Below are 20,451 nucleotides of genomic sequence, written 5' to 3' on the forward strand. Positions count from 1 at the left end.
CTTTGGGTAAAGCTAATATATTTCATCTGATATCTAGCTTTCTCTTGAGACTCTTGCTAGCTGACCTTGCCCAGGAGCCTCGTGGCACCCCTGACAGGATCCCTTGGCATCCCAAGGTGCTACCGGCCTCCTCCTCGCTGAAAAACCCAGGTTTAAACCATTCCTGACAACAACCTTCAACCCCGCACTGCCCTTGGCCAACCTGGGCCCAGACCCGGGTGTCCCAGGGACCCACCCCCGCAGGAGTATCCCGTGAGACCGCCAGGCAGGGCCTGGCAGAGGAAGGTTGGGGGCGGGGCTTCCCCTACACGCTACTTCCGGAAGCCGGGGTCTTCCGCCTCGCCCCTTCCGGCCAGCAGGCCAATGGGCGCAGACGCCGCACTGTCTGTCATGGTCGCCCTCGTGCCGCGATCCAGGAGCTGAGGGAAGCACCGTGGCCTCCACCCGTCTGCTCGCCGGGCACTGCAGCAGCTATGGGCACGGTGCAGGCGCGGGTAGGGCGCTCCTTCCCCTCCGCCTCTAGCCGCGCGCACTTAGAGGCACCGGGCGGGGGTCGCGTCTCCTCTGCGTCCTCCGTACAGCAGCCGGGCCTGCCCACGCCCCCTCCTCCGCGGGGAGCGCTTGCTGCCGGCCCGACCTTCCCCCACCTGGGCCGCTGGGATCGGGGGAGGGGCGGTCAGTAACGGTCGTAACGGGAGAAAGCTCTTGCCCCCCGGCAGGCATAGGAGCGCGGGGAGGGGTCTCCCGGCCGGGCAGCGTCACGCGGGGGGTGCGGCTTGAGCCTGTCAGGGGCGTGGCCGGCTGCCCGGCTAGCAAGGCCGCCATCGAAAACCGGGCGTCTCCAGTAAGGGGCCGGGCCTCCTGTGGCCCTGGCGGTAGGCAACAAACGCTGCCTTTGTTTTCTGAGGGCAGAGCCCGCATCTTCGGAGGCGTCTTGAGTCTGAATAGCTGGAGAGGCTCTGGCCCTGGTGTCGTGTGGAGAGCCGTGGGGCTGGTGGGCAAAGTTCAGCCCCGGGCTTACCAGCAGCCCCTCCCCACGTGGATGCGGCTGGTTTCCATGGAGACCCCAGGAGGGGCGGGGTGGGGCTGGGGTTTCCTTAGAAACCCCAGGAGTGCCAGGGCCGACATGTGGGGCTGGGGTTTCTGTGGAGACCAGCTGAAGAGTGCTGGCAGGGTGCGTGGGGATGCTCTGGGGCTGGGGCCAGAATTTCACAGGAGTGATGGGGATGTGCAGGCAGTGCATTGTGGCTCTGCCATGGCTCCAGACTACACTGTCACTGCTGCAGAATCTCAGCCCCTGCTCCCTGCCCAGCTACATGCCCTGCCAGCACTGTTTGGGTGGTCTCCATGGAAACCCTGGCCCTAGATTCATAGATGTTAGGGTCGGAAGGGACCTCAATAGATCATCGAGTCCGACCCCCTGCATAAGCAGGAAAGAGTGCTGGGTCTAGATGACCCCAGCTAGATACTCATCTAACCTCTTCTTGAAGACCCCCAGGGTAGGGGAGAGCTCCACCTCCCTTGGGAGCCCGTTCCAGACCCTGGCCACTCGAACTGTGAAGAAGTTCTTCCTAATGTCCAATCTAAATCTGCTCTCTGCTAGCTTGTGGCCATTATTTCTTGTAACCTGCGGGGGTGCCTTGGTGAATAAATACTCACCAATTCCCTTCTGTGCCCCCGTGATGAACTTATAGGCAGCCACAAGGTCGCCTCTCAACCTTCTCTTGCGGAGGCTGAAAAGGTCCAGTTTCTCTAGTCTCTCCTCGTAGGGCTTGGTCTGCAGGCCCTTGACCATACGAGTGGCCCTTCTCTGGACCCTCTCCAGGTTATCCGCATCCCTTTTGAAGTGTGGCGCCCAGAATTGCACGCGGTACTCCAACTGCGGTCTGACCAGCGCCCGATAGAGGGGAAGTATCACCTCCTTGGACCTATTTGTCATGCATCTGCTGATGCACGATAAAGCATTGGCTTTTTTGATGGCTTCGTCACACTGCCGGCTCATGTTCATCTTGGAGTCCACTAGGACTCCAAGATCCCTTTCCACCTCTGTGCCACAAATCACTGTGCCCTATCACAGTCCTGCTTCTCTTGGGGTCTCCATGGATACTGTGGACAGGGGCTGCTGGGAAATGGAGTTTAGCCACTGGCTGGATCCACCATTTTGCCCACCCATGCCTTTTTGCCTGTGGAGGTGGCTGGGGTTGGAAGACTGGTTCTGTGGCCCCGCAGCCCAAAGGCACATCTCAGCGACAGGGCATGACAGCAGACCAACAAGGGTGAAGAAAGTGCTTCCCTGCCCACACATTGTCTTGGGCACTGCGAGCTGTTGCTTCATTGGAAGCAAGAATGTACTGAGTGTGGGATTGGTCCTTTGTTATAGCCACCATGAGCATACCCTTATTATAACTCACAAGGGCAAAACTTTGGGGTGAAAAAGTAAAGCTTGTGTGCAAAGGTTTCACCAAGTTCTAACAATCAGTGATTTGATTTAAATCTTAATATAGAATCAGGTTATCCCACAGCTGGTTTTCATGCTTTTCTTTGAAAGAGCCAATACCAGTTGTTGTGGGGGAAAAGATCCCAGGTTAACTCCATCCGGAGAATGGTAACTCTTAACTTTCCAGAAGTTTAACCTGCTTGGAGTGCTGTGACGTCAGCTGTTCTGGTGACAACCCTATGTGTTGCCCAGGTCTTCACTAGTACCACAAACTTGTGCTGTCACGTAACGTTTTTTTCAGCATTCTCTATACAGCAAACAAGGCCACATTGTGATGGAACTGATCTGTCTTAAATCCATATCTGAAAAGTGCTACTGAATGGCAGTGTTGCATTTTTAACAGTTACTTGGAGGAAGCTGGTGAGAGTAAAGACGCTCATATTCACAAATCAAAAAAGATGTAATGCATAAAGCAAAGCGGCCTGCTGACAGCCTCTTTTCATTTGGGTAGTGAGGTATTTGGCACCTAACCCCCCAAAAACCTGGTCTGAAATTTTGTACATGCCTGAAGTGCTGAAAGCCTCTCTTAAAGATAAGCTTACCTGCTGAAAAGAGGTTCTTTACAACTGATTCATACAGTCTTTTTGAAGGGCTTGTGAGTAAACAGAAAAGCTATGTGCTGAAATTTTTACCCAGGGAAAGATCTCTTTTTCTGCAAAACTCTATATATGTGAAGAACTGCATCTGTTTTTTGGCAAGCATAACGCATGCACGGTGTCTTAATGAGGAAAATACTCATCTTGGAAATTATTTATTGTATAATAAAACTCTGTTAGTAAGCATGCATGATTTAAAAAAAAAAGCAGCATATTCAATTCTCAGTGTTTTATCTCTCCTATTATGGTTTCATGATTCATTGTGGTGGGGAGGATGTCCAGATTTAGAAAAATATTCTCATTTGCTATAGAAGAAACAGCTCTTTGGTACAAGTTACTTAAGTTATAAAATAGAAAACACATTTTTATTTTTCTGTGTTGCTTAGAGTTTGGACCCTCTTCCAATGAGTGGACCTGATTTAGGTGCTTTAGGAGAAGAAGCTGATCTAATTGAAGTTGAACCTGAAACCAGACAGGAAATTCTTGAAAACAAAGATGTGAGTATTTAGGCAAAGGTTCTGAATGTATTTATTTATTTATTTTGTATGGCATGTCATAAATCAGTGTTTTATTTGGGATGTAAAAGAAGTAAATTAAATCCTATACTTGGTGTTCCCTTTGTGTTTTGCACAAGAGAAATATTGTTAAAATACATTTAAAACTATAAGATCATGTTAGAATTTGTTAGAATGTCCATTTTTAAGAACTTTTCTTCCATTGGCTTAGTTCATGGTAAACCCTATTAGAAGTTTGATAACATTTCTTTCCTTAATAAAAACAATGTTTAGTCCATTGCATGGGCCCACCATTATTATTGAAGATCTGCCAGTAAAAGTTAGGTGGCTGCTATTCTTTATTTTATAGAATTGGGGGAGGGAATATTTAAGCATCTGTGGTCTTTTGGACAGAAAGCCCGAAGTTATACATACACAAAAAAAGCTGGAGAAATAAAGAGGATGTAATCTATATAGTCCATTAGTAGACAGTAAACTGTGCTCTGCTGTCTAGGAAAAAATGGCTAAAATCATCTAAGATCTCAGCATTAAAGACCATGCAATGTATTTTAGTCTACAGTATTTAAATTGTGAGAGACTATTTGATAGTTATCCAAGTACTTCATTCATTTTTTGACTCTGTATTCAAACTTTTTGCTTAGTGTAAAAGAGTTACACCAAGTATTATACTGTTGGTCTTGTTAATTTAAAATCAGTATATGATTTCAGCTAATGAAATATTTCCCTCTTTCGTGTCGTTGTGACAAGGTATTAAGCAGAGTTCACAGATTCAATCTGGCAATCCACACCATGAATACTTTTGGGTTGTTAACTGTGTGCCTTAGTGCCCGTGCTACTGTAGCTCACAGCTAATGACTGATTTGTCTATAAAGATTTGTGACTAAATTTCTGAAAATTATGGGAGCTATCAAGAACTATAATTAGTTCTTTATTTGGAGTTAACTACTACTTTTTTTCCATGCACTTCCTGTTGAAGTGCACATACTCTAGGTTTGCTGGTTATTATATGTTAGTGGTAATTCGTTCACAAATGTGGTAGTCTTGTAACTTTATTCAGATAGCAGTGTTATTTCTGTCTCAGAGCTTTTAATTTCCTCTCAAGCAGATATTTAACATTTTGTTAATAGTCATCTGTTATGTTTAGGTGGTGGTTCAACATGTACACTTCGATGGACTTGGAAGAACCAAAGACAATATTATCATGTATGAAATCAGTGATGTTTTCAGGGCTAAAAACCTGATTGATGTAAGTATGGCATGTTTATAAAACACTACATTGTCTTGGAAAATGGCCATGCATTAGATACCTATTAGAGAAGTAAATCTACAGTCTGAAAGTAGATTTTAAAATGGTTGGGAAATATTATCAGTTTAGCATGCAACATTTTTGTTATTGATAATTATCAAGGAGGAAAAGGGCTTTTAAATCCCAGGTTCAGCACGATAGAAAAGCTATTTATTTTCTCATTAACTAGGTTCAAGATTAATGACCAGTGGCAAACTTAGAACGCTATGATGCTTTTTTTAGAGTCACTGTCAAGAGTGAAATCATGCTTTATGTAGCTGATTATCTCAATTTGGTGGCTTAAAAAAAGATAAGCTATGATAGTTTTCACTCTGGATGGCAGCCTTAGCAGTGTGGATCATTCAGAAGGGTGTAACGGTATTCTGGAACAATACGTGATTTGGAGAACTCTTTCTGCTGCTGTCCATACTGCTCTTAGAGCTTTTCAACACTGGGAACTTGATTGCCCTAATGATACTGCTGTAGTTTTGCTGGTCAGTTTACCCATACAGACAGCCATTGTTTTCTGGAGGCTGAAGTATTTTATGTAGAACATTTTGTTAAGCCTTCAGTTCAGCATTTAACGTATGACTTTATCTACAGTTTCAAAAACAAAGTTGTAGTATATAGTTGTTTTATGATCCTGCCATGTGGCGTATGTGGGTTTTTACCTTTTAAAAGCATGATTTGAAGAAATTGGATACAAAAGGATGTTTTATAAAGGTTATGAAGCAAGCAGACGTTTGAAGTGGATTCTCACTGTGTTTAATTTATCCTGCACTTGGCATCCTGAAGTGGTTTCAGGAGGTGCATACATGTCCTTCAAAGTCTGTGAATGATGCATGGATCTCCTTACATATTCAGCCATTATACTAGCTATTTTCTATTGAGATTCAAGGCTGAATTCCTTATCTTGTTCTCTAGGTAATGAGAAAATCACATGAAGCTCGTGAAAAGTTGCTTCGACTGGGAATTTTTAGACAGGTGGAAGTTCTGATTGATACTTGTCAAGGTAAATATTGCAGCACTGTGAGTTATGACTTCTCATTTATATTTCCTTTATATATAGCGAGAGCAAGGGAGAGAGGAAACAAGCTTCTGTCAGTGTTTATAATACAAATCTCCTCATCCGTAGTTATAGAAACTGGGGCAAGGTTGAAGATACAGTTGAACACTTGCTCAGTATTGTATTGGAAATATTTGGTAGAGCCAATAAAACTCGCATCCTTTGAGCTTCTCTTCATAACTTTAACTCTCAAACCATATGCTGTTCCCGTAACACCTTATATTAGGAACAATATAACTTTTTTCATTCACAGCACATTTTTGTGGTAAAACTATAGTACTGGATTATTTGGTAAATGGACTGTATCAAAATATATTTCTGCCTTGTAACAGAGCTAAAGTTGCATAGAAAACCTCAAGTTTGGCATTCCTTAGCTTGGGTTCAGAAACTTTACAACCTTATTAATGTATTCTCTGTATAGCCATGTGTATGTGGAGCTGTGTGTATTACAGGTGTTGGCTACAAATGTCTAACTCCGGATCCTTAAAATTCTGGTTTATTAAGTGGATTGAAACACTGTAATGAAGTTAAATCAAACCTTGGGGCTGGTCCCCACACACATGCGCGCATACACACAGTAGCAAGCTACAAGAGTCGGGTATACCTATCCTACAAATGCTGAAGTCTGCCGCCAATGGCCAGTTGAGGCTTCTTTCAGCATGGTGTTATCCTCCAGAAGCGGGTTGCTGGCTGGTCCTTCTGGCTGGACAGGTCAGGTGCTGGTCAAGTTGGAGATCAAGAGGGTGCCATTGAGGGTCACTTTTCACTGCTTTTTTATCTGTCCTTGGCAGACTTTGGTGAGTTTTTAGGTTTGCCCAATCCAGGGGTCGTTGACCCTCATGGGACTTCCCCCCTCGGTGGCTACTGGATGGCATCTGTCAGCCCCAGGGGTCATCCGCATGTACGTGCAGGTTTGGGAGTCCGTTGATGAATTTAGAATAGGGCTCTCGGAGCGGTCGACCTGGAGATATTCCGCCCCAAAGTTGGTCCCCGGCATTGATTAACTCAGGCTAGGGCTTCTAGCCCTTGATCAGTGATGTTTAGAGATGTCCCGGTTGCTACATTGTCTCCTATTGATTTCTTCTGTTGACTGATCTGTGGTTTCCCTAGGTGTTAATTGTTGTCTGCTACTGTGTTACACATTCAATCACTGATTCTCTCGCTCTTTCAGGGGCCCGCCTGCTACAGGGAAGCGGCAGTTTGACTCCTGCCCTTGTTAACATTGTTACAATGTATAACTTACTTATGAAACTAAACACGTTTAGTTGAAAGTTGAAAGGCGAGGAGTATAAAATATAAGCTACAAAAGTAATGCCATGGCACACAAATAGATAAAAAATACCAAAATACAAGGGGAGATACAAAATGCACACATCCAAATTTTAAAACACAATTCCTTATCTTAAAGTGAAAGAAAAAGGAAGGAAGAAAAGGTAGAAGAAGAGAAACATATCCAAAGAGGGGAGAGCAAATGCAGGCAAGAGGAAAAGGGGGCTTTCTGCTACACAGGTAGGGCTGGTAACATAGCCTACCTTTTAGGTTGCCTGATACTTTCCACTGTAAGACCATATTTAGGGTTGTTTATAACTTTGTTAGACTTCAACCATTCAAACTGAAATATTTTGTACTTCATGCCTACCTTAGTCTGAATACACAGAAGCATGTGGGTCTATTACAAGTAGACATTTTTAGGCAGACATTTTTTTAGGCAGACATTTTTAGACATTTCCAGGAGAGAAATAACAGACTGGTTAGACGTGGGTCATCTGTTCTCCCAATCAACATTCTGTGTAATCCTGAAGCAATTAATTTTGCAATCATATAATGAAATTGTGCTGCCTTTCCTAGTTGCAAACTCCATGCGTCAACATTCAGACATAATGAAAACAGAGCAATGAAACTTGTGTTATACTGTTTCTAATAGTGATTCACTTTCTGTTGCTGTTACTTATTCCAGTATCTTTCAGATGTAGAAAAAAAATCATTAGGTGCATTGAATTTAAAAATATGTTGTATATAGTTAGTGATTTGGTAAAGTTCAATATAATATATATTATATATTATAATATATTGGGTTTCTTAACTGTTGTACATTTAATTTTTTAACTGTTACATGCTAGCAGAGCGGATCTTGAGCCAACATTATCAAAAAAAGCCTATTTAATTAGGGAAGTAGTCTGTCACTGAAAATGAGAGGCCTGCAATGCTACTGATTACTCCATAGAAGTGTGACATCATAACTGCTTCGAGCAGGGATTGGCAATGTTTTCTGGTGGGGGCAGGGGCTGGAATGACTTAGTTTGAATCAAAGGAACATTGGGATATGGCTGCTGTTGCCCCTGCTCAGCCATGGTGTGGTTTGGCAAGAGCACTCCTGCAGGAGCCCTTGCTGTTTGAATATGGTATAGCATGGGCAGAGCTTCTCCCTCTGCTGGAACCCTAGGCAGTTGACTGAGGTGGAATACAAAAAGAGCCTCCCCATTGTCAAATGTTGCCTACAGCATGGTTCTGCCTCCCCTAGGTTGCCAATCCCTGACTTAAAGGAAAGAGGGGTGCCCTCTATCTACCATTACAGTAGAATAGCTCAGTTAGAACAGGACTGGACCACAGATTTTTTTATTTTTTTTAATGGATTGTACCATGCTTTCTGAAAGACATCTGGAATGCTATATTGGGATTATTGTTCCACTGACTATTTCACATATACCTTATACTAAAAGTAAAACCTATGCCTATTAAAACCCTGCAGCACTTTTATTGAGTAGGTATCAAATGCCACGTTATGTTAGTTATTACTTAAAGGGTCAGTGTTATAAAAACCAAACTTTTTTGCTTGAATCAGATGTTAACAAAGACTACTTTTCTGAGGCCAGCGTTCTGTATCATGCAGTCTCCTTTGAGTATTTAATTCAACTAGTTTCACATTCCAAAGGAATATTTCAATTAACTTAAAGTGTCTTTTATCCAGCTATAAAGCAATATTGTGCAAACAGAAGACTCTTGAAGAAATAATAAATGTTTGTATTTATTTAGGAGATGATGCCCTTCCAAATGGTTTAGATGTAACATTTGAAGTAACAGAATTGAGAAGACTAACTGGAAGCTATAACACTATGGTTGGCAATAATGAAGGCAGCATGGTATGACTGATTTTAAAATGTTGCAATTTTTTTTTAATGTCAGGCAACTTACATTAATTTGTCAAACCTGAGGGTTAGTTTATGGGTTGTGTAAATTAAAACTTCATCTTAACCAAATTATTTCTCCAGTATAGCTTTGCTAAGAAGTTTTAGCCCTTACCTACATGAGTAAGTCTGTGTGATGCATCCCCGTTGTGCCTGTTAGCTCCCAAAATGGAAGTGATGTGGCATGACACATGGGCCAGTAAACTGCCTGTTGGCAGAACATACTGACATACGTGCAGCTCTCCATGCTAATGCTACTATTTTGCTTCAAGTTTGGAAGCTGGCTGGTATGGCATATCTCAGCACAGCATTGCCTCACACTGCTTATGCACAGTGTCTCTACAGTTCTCATTCTGGACCTGCACTGAGAGTATTCAGCAGTCTTTACACAATGGAATATTTTTTTGTTCTGCCCAAATAGGTCGCATTCACTTTCAGATTTGTATCCTATGCCTATATCTAGATCTGGTCCAATACACAGGTTCTCATTTAGCCAAATGGTCAAATAAGTACACTTGAGGGGTTGTGCTTTGAATTGGAGATTAATGGACTATTTCTTGTATTTTATAAATTAATTAAAATATATGTTGAATACAATTAGCTTGCTTTATGTACTTAAAGTTTGAACAACTTGTTCTCTGCCACACCAATTTAAAATGGACTTTTTTTGAAGGAATATTAGGTTATTTTACTTCCAAATTATGTTTCTTTTCTTTTCCTTTTTCCTTTTGAAGATCAATACCAGTTGTTACATGATGAGAAGTATAGAACTTTCCAGATCCGAATATGGTAAAACATATTTGCATTGAATTTATATTTTATAGCCAATTACAATGGAAGGAACAGGCTAACTTTAATTTCAGTCCTGTCTGAAAATTGTTTACTAATTGATATTACAATTAATACCAAACAGTTTCAAAGTTGAATGAGAGTGGAGGAAAAATAAATTCTTCACCTCTGATGCATTTTAAAACACCCTCTATAGCAGTGTTTCCCAAACTCTGACAGACTGTGCCACTAATTTAAAATGATACAACCTTGCATACCACCAGCACATTTTTCAGTTGAACCTTAAGTACCACCAGCAAATTTTACTCATATAAAGTAATTTTAATAAATCTGTTAATGCGTACTACTGCCAGGTTGTCTGCATACCACTCGTGGTACCTGTACCACAGATTGGGAACCACTGCCCTACAGAAAGTTTATCTGTTTTTCCTATACAGTAGCTCCTCCTTCTGTTTGTTTTTATTACAAAGCAGTAGAGGAAAAAAATATAGAATCATAGAAAATTAGGGTTGGAAGGGACCTCAGCAGGTCATCTAGTCCAGTCTCCTGCTCAAAGCAGGACCATCCCCAATGAGATCATTCCAGCCAGGGCTTTCTGTCTGGGGCTTAAAACCCTCCAAGGATGGAGATTTCATTACATCTCTAGGTAACCCCTTCCAGTGCTTTACCACTCTCCTAGTGAGAGGTTTTTTTCCTAACATCCAACCTAAACTTCCCTTGCTGCACCTTGAGACTGTTGCTCCTTGTTCCTTGAGGACCTGCTGCATGTTTTTTTCCAGGGACTGAGGTGAGGCTGACTCGTCTGTAGTTCCCTGGATCCTCCTTGCTTTTCTGCAAGATGGATTCTGTATTTATCTTTTTCCAATCATCTGGGACCTCTGTCCATTGCCATGAGTTTTCAAAAATAATGGCCAGTGGCTCTGCAATCACATCAATCAACTCCCTCAGCACCCTTGGATGCATTGTATCTGGCCCTATGGACTTGTACACATCCAGCTTTTCTAAATAGTCTCTAACGTGTTCTTTCACCACTGAGGGCTGCTCACCTCTTCCCCAAACTGTGCTGCCCAGTGAGATAGTCTGGGAGCTGACCTTGCCTGTGAAGATTGAGGTAAAAAAGTACAGTAATTGAGTACTTCAGCCTTTCCCTCATCATCTGCCACTAGGTTGCCTCCCCCATTCAGTAAATGACCCACATTTCCCCCAGTCTTCCTCATGTTGATGCCATACTTGTAGAAACCCTTCTTGTTGCCCTTCATGTCCCTCACTAGCTGCAACTCCAATTGTGCTTTGGCCTTCTTGATTTCATCCCTGCATGCCCTAGTCATCGGTCCGATCTTTCACTTCTTGTAAGCTTCCTTTTTGTGTTTAAGTTCACTGAAGTGTTCTCTGCTAAGCCAAGCTGGTCATCTGCCATATTTGTTATTCTTCCTACACAATCTTAATATGAAAATATCTTAAACCATATGAAAATATGACTTGTAAAAGCATGACGTCTGTCTCCAGGGGACTGAAATCGCTTAAATACGAACAATTAACAAAAATTCAAGAAGTTTGTCCCCTTAAATTCATTTGAAATATGTAGAAATTGTGAATAAATAAATAGCCTGTTATATCAGTGTGGTAACGTGTAGAACTGCCTAATAGTCTTAATTGCAAAAAGAAAAAATTTATATTGTATCTCTGATCTCTGCACTTTCTCAAGGGCTTTTAGACCAAGACAGTTTAAATTTGATAGGATATGCTAGTCTTATTTTATACCTTTTGGAACCTTTTCATGTTTTCTTAAAAGGACATCCTTTAAAAACACCCCAGAGAAACAGCAGTTGCAGCTTTCAATAGAAGACAATTTTTCTACCTTCACAGCTAAATGAGTTATGATGTCATAAAAAAAATGAATTTGGGGTATGAGAAGCCAAGGAAATTTAAGTGAAATGCTTCCAATGCTTAACAGTATTATGTTGTCATTGGAGCTGCTTCAGATTTTTTAGTTTACCCACTCCCAAATGTTGTGTGAAATATCTCTTATTCAGACTTCCATTAGATTATTGTTATGTTCCTGATCAAATCTTTTTCCTGCCAGGCAGATTTCCTGGTGGGCTTCTGGGGAGTTTTGACCTCCAGGCTCTGCAGGTCTGGGACTTCTGGGCCAGTAGGGTGTCTTTGCCCCCTTGTTCCTGAGTTAATGGTACTGTTAAATTGACATGACTACCAAATTGCATCAGCAACTGCTAGGGTCCTTGTGAGAATATTTTGTTTTGGAAACACCATTTGTTGATGTTCTTGATGCAGTAACTTGGTTTGCAGAAAATTTTGAAGAATTAGGCTTTGTTTGGAGGCAGAATGAAAACAAATATCAAAATATCAAATTTTCTCGTGAACTAAAAATCCTGAGTTTTATCTGGTTTTAACAATCAGCACTTGTTGATGGACAAGAGTAGTAATAGTGTGTCTGTGTTGAGTATATATATTTTTAAGTGATTTTATTATTTTAAATCTTTCATATTACTACATAACCATTTATTAAAGGCCACATAGTTTTTGATCTTTAAATAAAACAGAATTGTTGTCAACTGAGGTTAGAAACACAGTTTTCATTTTTTCAGAACAATTTTTTTAAATTGCCAAATTGTTCAAAATTCCAGTAAAAATATCTTTTTAAACCATGGAAAACTAAAAGTCATGCAGCATGGTACTGAGTATCAGAATGCAAAACCAACTATATAAACAAAGATAATACTGAGATCAATAATTTTCATTGTCAGTGCTGACAAAAGTATAACTGTATGAAGAGCATAATTATGGGCAACTAAATTGGCTTTTAAAAACTCCTCCACTTCTAATCCTTTGCAGTAGGAACACAGGTAAATTTGTCTGCTACATAATCAAGTGTTTTAGTGTCTCTAATTATTTTAGCAAAATCATACAATAGATATCAAACCATTTTCCATTCTTCCTAGGTCCTTGGGCTCAAATTCCCTAATCTCTTTGGACGTGCAGAGAAGGTGACCTTCCAGTTTTCCTATGGAACTAAGGAAACTTCATATGGCCTATCATTCTTCAAACCACAGCCAGGCAACTTTGAAAGAAAGTAGGAAGCACACCATTTTTTTTAAATATAATACTGTTGTGACATTGTATAAAATTAAAGTGAGGTTATATTCTGAAAAGTAACAGAAATATTTAATAAGTTTCCACAGTTTATTCTTAATGCTTTATACTGATTTTGTGTGAAAGCAGCACAAGTTAAGGAAAAACTGCTTGCTTATGCTATGGTATATTGGGCCTAGTCTCTTGATTTTTTTGTGTTTTGTTTTGTTTTGTTTTTTTCCCAAGGGTAAAGATGGTTTTCCTTACAGCCAGCCCTGCAAACTTAGCTTGGGACCTGGATGTCACTGAGGTTCTTTCTGGCTAATGGTTAGTCGCCAGGGAAAAAAGATTCTGTAATAGGAATTTAATTATGTAGAGAATCCGCAAGCCAGTTTTTTCTCACATAGTTGTGTTGGCTGCAAATGAATAGGTCTGTATGTAGTGAAAAATTGCTTTTATTACAAGAATAATCAGATGAGATTCAGAAACTGCAAGGGAGCAAGTATGCTGAGTGAAGAAGCTTTTTAATTTCTTGCCTGGTAAGAACTTCACTTTGAGATGTTTAACTGTAAAACTGAACAGTTTTTTTATTAATCTCATGAAAAATAGAGTTATTATGGCAACCTAGTTATTAAAGTAGTAGCAATATTGTAGTTGTTAAAATGGGTTACAAGTGATTGTAAGCAAAATATGATTTGAGAATCATATTTCATTCAGAATCCCCTGGGGTTTGTTTTTTTTTTTCCACTGTCAGCTCAAGAAAATTAAGTAAATTAGGGCTGTCTAACTGACAGACTGCGTGCAGCCTGGGAAGGCGTCAGTTGTAGTCGCTGAGCTCTTACCCAACTGTCTGTCCCAACATTGTTCTGGCTGCAGCACCAGCCAGTCCCTGAACTCTCCCTCCTGCCCCTGTGCAGTATGGCAGTGGGGGTGGGGAGTGGGGACACAACAGGATAGGGCAGGGGTGTCCCTGTGCCATGCAGCCTGGGGGCCTATGGCTCATCCTGGTGGCATGTGGGGGGGGGCATGTGGCCCCCAGCCTCTTAGAAGTTGGACAGCCCTGGAGTAAATTAAATGGTTAATTTGGTTTGCTTTTCTGTATGCAGCAGTGAAATCTGGTCTCCCTTTTCAAGTATCCTGGGGAGTGTAGACAGCGTGATATTTCCCACTTACACCGACGCATCTGCATTTGTGTTTGCATGATCTGGGATTCCCCACCTCTCTAAAAGGCCATTTAGCACCTGAAACTAACGATACTCGCAGATGTGCTGTTCTGCGTCACTCTGTAGTTACACTGCCCCAGCTGTGGATTCGTTTTGTCCAAACAGCCACTGATTCCAAAGACTTGCAATTAATCACCTGTGCCACCAGGTGGCGCAGTGTTCTGGCCTTTAGCCAGCAGATGCTGCTGTTATTTGCTGCTGTTTATACATTTTTTTTGGTTTCTGCTCACCCTTCTTTCCCCCTTCCCTCCCCCTGCTCCCACAGGGACAGGGCAGGAGAGGGGGGTGGGGGGGGTTCCCTCTGAAGGCAGCATAGGCTATGCCAGTGCCTGTGCTCACAGAGGCTGAGTGGGCAGGAGATGCTGCTTGGGTGGGAGGAAGAGGGGCTGTGGCCAGCAACCCCTTCCCTGTGCTGTGTCCGGGAGAGTTTTTTAAATGCAAGCCAAATGGTTTCCTGCCCGGGTTTGTTTTAAACATGGCTGCCACTAGGTAGGAACTACAGTTCCCAGAATACCTAGCACAGCAAGTCTAATGGGAGCCATTTGAGATTTTGCTTTGATTGGCTGCCAGAGCAGGGGTGCCCTCCTATCAGAAGCATAAGGCAAGGTTGGGGTGGGGTAGGGGCTGCGGGTTGGGAGTGAGGGGCACCGTGGGGCTATGGTGGGGGGGCAGGGGGCTGCAGATCAAGATTGTGTGTGTGTGAAATACCTCCAGTGCAATAAGCTTGCATGCTGGTCTCTAGGTGAGTGAACAAAAGCAATGGAGCTCTGCCTAGGTGATAGTTGGCATCTTTGAAATGTAAAAAGCCAGGGCTTTTTAGTGGATGGTAGCTAGCCTGACTGGGTGGGCAAACCAGCTTTTCTTCTGTTCAGGCATCGGTGACTCACAATCTATTCACAGAATGATTTTGGTTCTGCAAAGGCAATTTTTGTCAATTATTCCATCCAGTTGATTTGATACTTTTTTATCTACACGTGTCTGCAGTAGATCACTTCTGATATTAACAAACTTAAGTCTAATTCATTTCTAAATTCTATTTCAGTTTCTTCCTCTACTTTACCCCTTCTGTTCTCTGAGAGAAGTTTCAGAAATAGGACATTAAATATTGCAGTTTTTATTACTATCTGCTGTTTCATTTTGAGTTGTCCTGATTCAGCTATCTCTATACCTCTCTGTGGCAGAGCACCTTTGGTGTTTGCTATTTCAAGAGCGTGAATAGGCATCCGACAGGTGCGGCTCTAGCTCTGAGTGGCCATTTTAAGATTCAGACCAGCAGGCCTGGAGGCATCAGTCTGCTGCCTGGCACCAAGGAAACAACAACTCTTGGTGGAGCTGCTGCTCCAGTAGCACTAGGAGGTAAGGGTAGGAGCTTATGAGGATGGCTAGGAGGCTCCTGGTCCTAGGCATGACCTAAAACTGCACCCTGCCATGGAAATATAGCCTGGTGGGGCTCCTAGTGGCGTGGGAGCCCCCAGGAAACGCCAGTCCAGTTTCTCCTCCTCGCCTTTCGCTGGGGAGGTGCCGTAACCCCAGCACCTACCTTCGGGTGTGTTATTTATTATCGGTGGCATTAGAGTGCCAGGCACGGCTGTGGCCACCTGAGCCCATGTTGGGGGTGCAAGACCCCGGGAAGTGAGAGTGGTGGGCTAGGCACGCTGGTGAATGACACCTGAGTGTGTGGGGGGGTGTTTGATCCCCAGGCCCCAGGATAGGGGGTAGAGTATGGGTCTCAGTGGAGATGCAGAGCAGGGTGCAGAGGGGCACTGGATGGCCTGCACCTGAGTGACAGCTGGGAGGCCCTGGAGAGAGGGGCAAGTGATGAGGCCCTGTGAACATGAGGGCCTGATATGAGGCCCCGTGAGGAGGGGGCGTGAAGTGGGCCCTGGTGAGCAAGGGGTATGAGGGTAGGTCTTGCTAATATGGGGACCGAGTTAGGTCCAGGTAAGCCTTCAGGCACCTGAGGCCACAGATGGGCCAGTGGACAATTGGGTGGGGCAACTGAGGAAGAGCCCCAAGTAAACAACAGGGTGAGTCAGGAGCCCCTGATTGACAGCAGCTGGGTAAGTGACCCAGGGAGAGACCAGAGGCAGAGCCAGTCCAGTGTTCTGCAAACGACCCAGCACTCGCTTGGATGAGGGCCACGGGAGAGGCCCAAGAGGCTGTGTGCTTGCTGGCCAGGGAGTGCAGGGAAACAAGCCTAAGGACCCTCTGGGTGAGGGCAGGTTGAGTGAGTCCCTGTGGAAAAGGAGGGGTGGTATGAGTGTGGCCTCGTGGGGCGCGGTAAGAGAGACCATGCGAGAGGCGGTGGAGTGAGAGAGGCCTCACTGAGGTAGCTGGTACAAGTGCAGTCTGTACAGGGCAGAATGCGAGAGCCTAACTGTCCTGAGCTGGGCCCAGCCTTAGGCTGGAGCAGAGCACAGCTTTTAGGAGCATCTGTGAGGCTTGGGATGCAGTACAGGGATGGTTGGAGCTGCATACTTAGGCCCAGGATAACAGGGCATTTAAAGGGCAGCCTCCCGCCTAATTAAGACCCTATTCATTTAACAGCAAAGTGTAGTAGGCAAGAGAGGTGGGTGGTGTGCCCAGAGGAAGGTGGGAGACTAGCACTGTGGTTGGTTGGAGAGTTCCCACTTCGCCACACTCTCCTAAGCTCTCCTTGGAAATAACTAAGGGTTTGTCTGTCTACACTGTACTGACTGCAGTATAGCAAATCCGCACCAAAGCCATCTTTTACCCCATTTTCTGTCTGCTTAATCCCTGCTTGGAGTGTATTCTGTGACTTCATATGCAGAACAGTTTGCAAAAGAGATTGGGAAGGATTGTGTAGTCAACAACACCAAGGTCTGAATGAATTTTTCACATTTGATGCTGCTTTATTTACTCAAATCTTAGTGACCTAATCTGAGAATTTCAAATCTGCTATGAGATTTGGACATTCACTTTGCACTAATTTTAATAGAGAATCCCGAGTCCAAATGCCTCATATAACTCTTAAACATGAGCAGGATTGACAAAGTTGTTTGAAAGGGAGAGCATCCAGCAATTTAAAAGTTGTAAAATGTCTTTATTGCATTTTGTAGAATGTTTGAGTCGGTGAACTTGTCTGAACAGAAGAAAAACCGGTTTGCCTACCTAGTCAGGCTAGCTACCATCCACTAGAAAGCCCTGGCTTTTCACATTTTAAAGAGGGCAATTATCACCTAGGCAGAGCTCCATTGCTTTTGTTCTCTCACTCAGAGACCAACATGCAAGTTTATTGCACTAGAGATATTTACACACATGCACACAATCTTGATCTGCACTCTCCCCCCACACCATAGTGCCACTCACTCCTGATCCGCATCCCCTAATACGATAGATAGGAATCCTATTACCTGCCTGGAGAATTCTCTTAGGAATCCTAAACCTGCCCAGGTGCAGCACAAGGATGGGGCTGCTGGCTACAGTCCCCCTATCCCTTGGGCAGCATCTCCTGGCTGCTTAGCCTCTGGAGCACAGGCACCGGCCCCTGGGCTGCCCATCAGGGGCAACACCCGCCTCCTGCTCTGTAGCAGCCCCTGCCTCCACCCTGACCAAATGTCAGGGTATTTGGCTCCCCCTGCTGGAATTTGCCTGCAATTACACATGGGACTTAAATTGCTCGAGAGCAGCGTATTGTCCAAACACAAGCACTGTGTTGTGCAAACACAAATGCGATGTACCAAAAAAAAGCCACATTAAAATTTTCAGGTGCTCTGCATTAATGCTAGTGTTGTCTACACACACCCTATAAGAATGCAACAGCTTCCTTTCTATTAAAAGCAGAACTTACAAAATGAAAACATTAGTCATTGTTCTCAGTTGCTTAATTTATCAACTGTAAATTGAACCACAGATGTATCCTAATCTAGATTTTTTTTTTGTGATACAAACAGCTGGCTACCAAAGTGTTAATTGAAGGCAGGGGCACAAAACTAACAGTTAAGCTTTTAAATTGTACATTAGACTTCTAATAAATCCATACGAATGCCGAGGCTTATGCAGTGTATTTTGACCAGTTAAACCTGCATTTTGCAGGTACTTGTTACACAAACAGGTGGCCTCCAACAATAGCATGACACAGATTGCTTCCTAAGAAAAAACTTAATAAAATTTTACTTCCTTTAATTTCCACTTTTCAGATCTCCATGTATTGTTATGTTTTAGTTTTTCAGTAAACCTGTATAAAGTAACCGGACAGTTTCCTTGGAGCTCTCTTCGTGAAACTGACAGAGGAGTATCAACAGAATTTAATGTAAGCAGTAGCACATCTGTTGCTCATTTTATTGCAGACATGAATGGCGTGTACCCCCGGTGGCTGGGGGAGCACGGCTGTGCCAGCGGTGGTGGGAGGGCAGCGACAGCAGGAGCCTGGTGGTGGTGAGCGGGGAGCTCCCACAGACACCACCAGGGGCACACACCATGGTTTGGTGACCACCCGCAAGCAGCAGCCAGAGGCGATCAAGGATCACCTTATTCCAGGGGATGTACTGTCACGCGCAAGGGGTGCATGTTCACCCACGGGCATCTCCTACGTGTTACCCCTGATTGCAGAAACTTGTGGAATAGGAATTCACCTTTAATTCAGTTCAAGGTTTAGGTGCCTAGCTTTCCATTTTATTTTTAGATTTCTAAAATACGCTTTTTTTTTATGTGCTCATGATAGATTTGGCTTAACATGAAAGAGAACATCAATTCTGAGATGATCTGCGAAAAGATTAAAAAGTACTATTTGGGATCGAATATCACTTCACCAGTAGCTTAAAAGGAAATATAGGTTTAAGTTTATAAAATATGAAGCCTTTTCAGAGAGGTGGCTAGCTGCCTGAGAGATTGTATCAGCACAACTGGAAATGTTCTTTATTTGGGAGAAAGTTGTTGTGTGAGCCAGTTCATATCTTGGCTTGGGCAGAGTGAGTGTTACTCAAGTAAAAAATGAGTTTCCCATCTTAAATTAGTGTAGCAATTTGGAAAGGGTAAGTACCACCCATCTGCCATGTGTAGAAACAAGGCTTCAGAAATTTTTTATCAGTGTGTTGCTGGTATTTTATAACACTGCCTTTTTTTCATGTACTGCTCATATGTCTTTGTAGTTTCCAATATGGAAGACAAATCACACGCTCAAGTGGGAAGGTGTCTGGAGAGAGCTTGGATGTCTCGCAAGAACAGCATCTTTTCCTGTTCGAGAAGAAAGTGGACACTCTCTTAAATCTTCTCTCTCTGTAAGGCTTTTTCAGATCCTAAATGGTATATAAACTTTTTGGAATATGACAGTACCTTGTTAATGATGTGCAGTTACCTTGTCAGTGGTGCCAGGAGAGTTTTTTTGGCACCCTTACTGGAGACTAACACAAAAAAATTATAGGATTATTATTTTTTTACTGAGATACTGCCTAGTTTGACTGTATTTAACCAGTCACTGAGAAGGTCACTAGATGAAATACTTATTTTGCTTGACTTCTGAATTTAGAATAGCTTAGAGCAGTGGTGCTTAAATTTTTTCCCTGGTGGGCTAGTTGGGCAGCACCCTGTCCGTCTGTGGGCTGGTTTCTGCCAGTGGTCCTGATCCAGCACTGGGGCCGGCACAGCAAGCACCATCCAGCCACATGGAAGGGGTGAGGGGCAGCCCAACTGTAACCCCATCCTGTGGAGGAAGGGGAGTGTGGCTTGGCCCCTCAGGGAAAAGCGTGTGTGGCTGGGCCCTGCAGGGGGAAAGGAGGCATGGCCTAGCCTCAACCTGGCCCGGTGGGGGAGGGGAGAAAGAAAGGGGATGCGGCTTGCCTTTCAGCTGGGATAAGAGGGTGTGGCCTGTGGGGGAAGGTGCATGACCTGCCCCCCAAACCAGCCCCTAGGCTTGGGGGGGCAGATGTGGCCTGTCCCTGATCCAGATGTGGGGGAGGGGGTGTGGTCCAGCTGCAACTAGGCTTAGGGTTTGGGAGTTTGGTGTGGGGAGGGTGACCATATTAATGGTTTGAGTTTCCCACTGCACTGGGAGCCACTGTGTGGTGGGAGGTGGGGGTTGAGCTGGGACTGTGCTGGGCGCATGGTGGCAGCGGCACTGGGAGGGAGCTATGGTAAAATGGGGTGGCTGCAGCCTCTTCTGTAGCCCCTGTTCTGAGCCCAGCCCCTGGAGAGAAGAGCCTGTTTCCAGTCTGCAGCTTCAGCCCACCCGCTTGCCCCACACAGA

At 43.8% G+C, this 20,451-nt stretch overlaps 1 protein-coding gene across 1 annotated transcript in view; it reads left to right on the forward strand.

Moving 5' to 3' along the window:
- Window positions 1-357: 357 nt before the first annotated feature.
- SAMM50 (SAMM50 sorting and assembly machinery component) overlaps window positions 358-20,451 on the forward strand; it is a 35,112-nt gene continuing 15,018 nt past the window's right edge. Inside the window, exons 1-8 of the mRNA XM_014611441.3 lie at window positions 358-494; window positions 3,480-3,590; window positions 4,753-4,854; window positions 5,818-5,905; window positions 8,993-9,099; window positions 12,894-13,024; window positions 18,432-18,519; window positions 19,358-19,486. Of these exons, the coding sequence (XP_014466927.1) occupies window positions 474-494; window positions 3,480-3,590; window positions 4,753-4,854; window positions 5,818-5,905; window positions 8,993-9,099; window positions 12,894-13,024; window positions 18,432-18,519; window positions 19,358-19,486 (777 nt within the window). The 5' untranslated portion in view covers window positions 358-473. The remainder of the gene's footprint in view (window positions 495-3,479; window positions 3,591-4,752; window positions 4,855-5,817; window positions 5,906-8,992; window positions 9,100-12,893; window positions 13,025-18,431; window positions 18,520-19,357; window positions 19,487-20,451) is intronic.

Source organism: Alligator mississippiensis, chromosome 4, assembly GCF_030867095.1.
Source record: "Alligator mississippiensis isolate rAllMis1 chromosome 4, rAllMis1, whole genome shotgun sequence".
NCBI lineage: Eukaryota > Metazoa > Chordata > Crocodylia > Alligatoridae > Alligator > Alligator mississippiensis.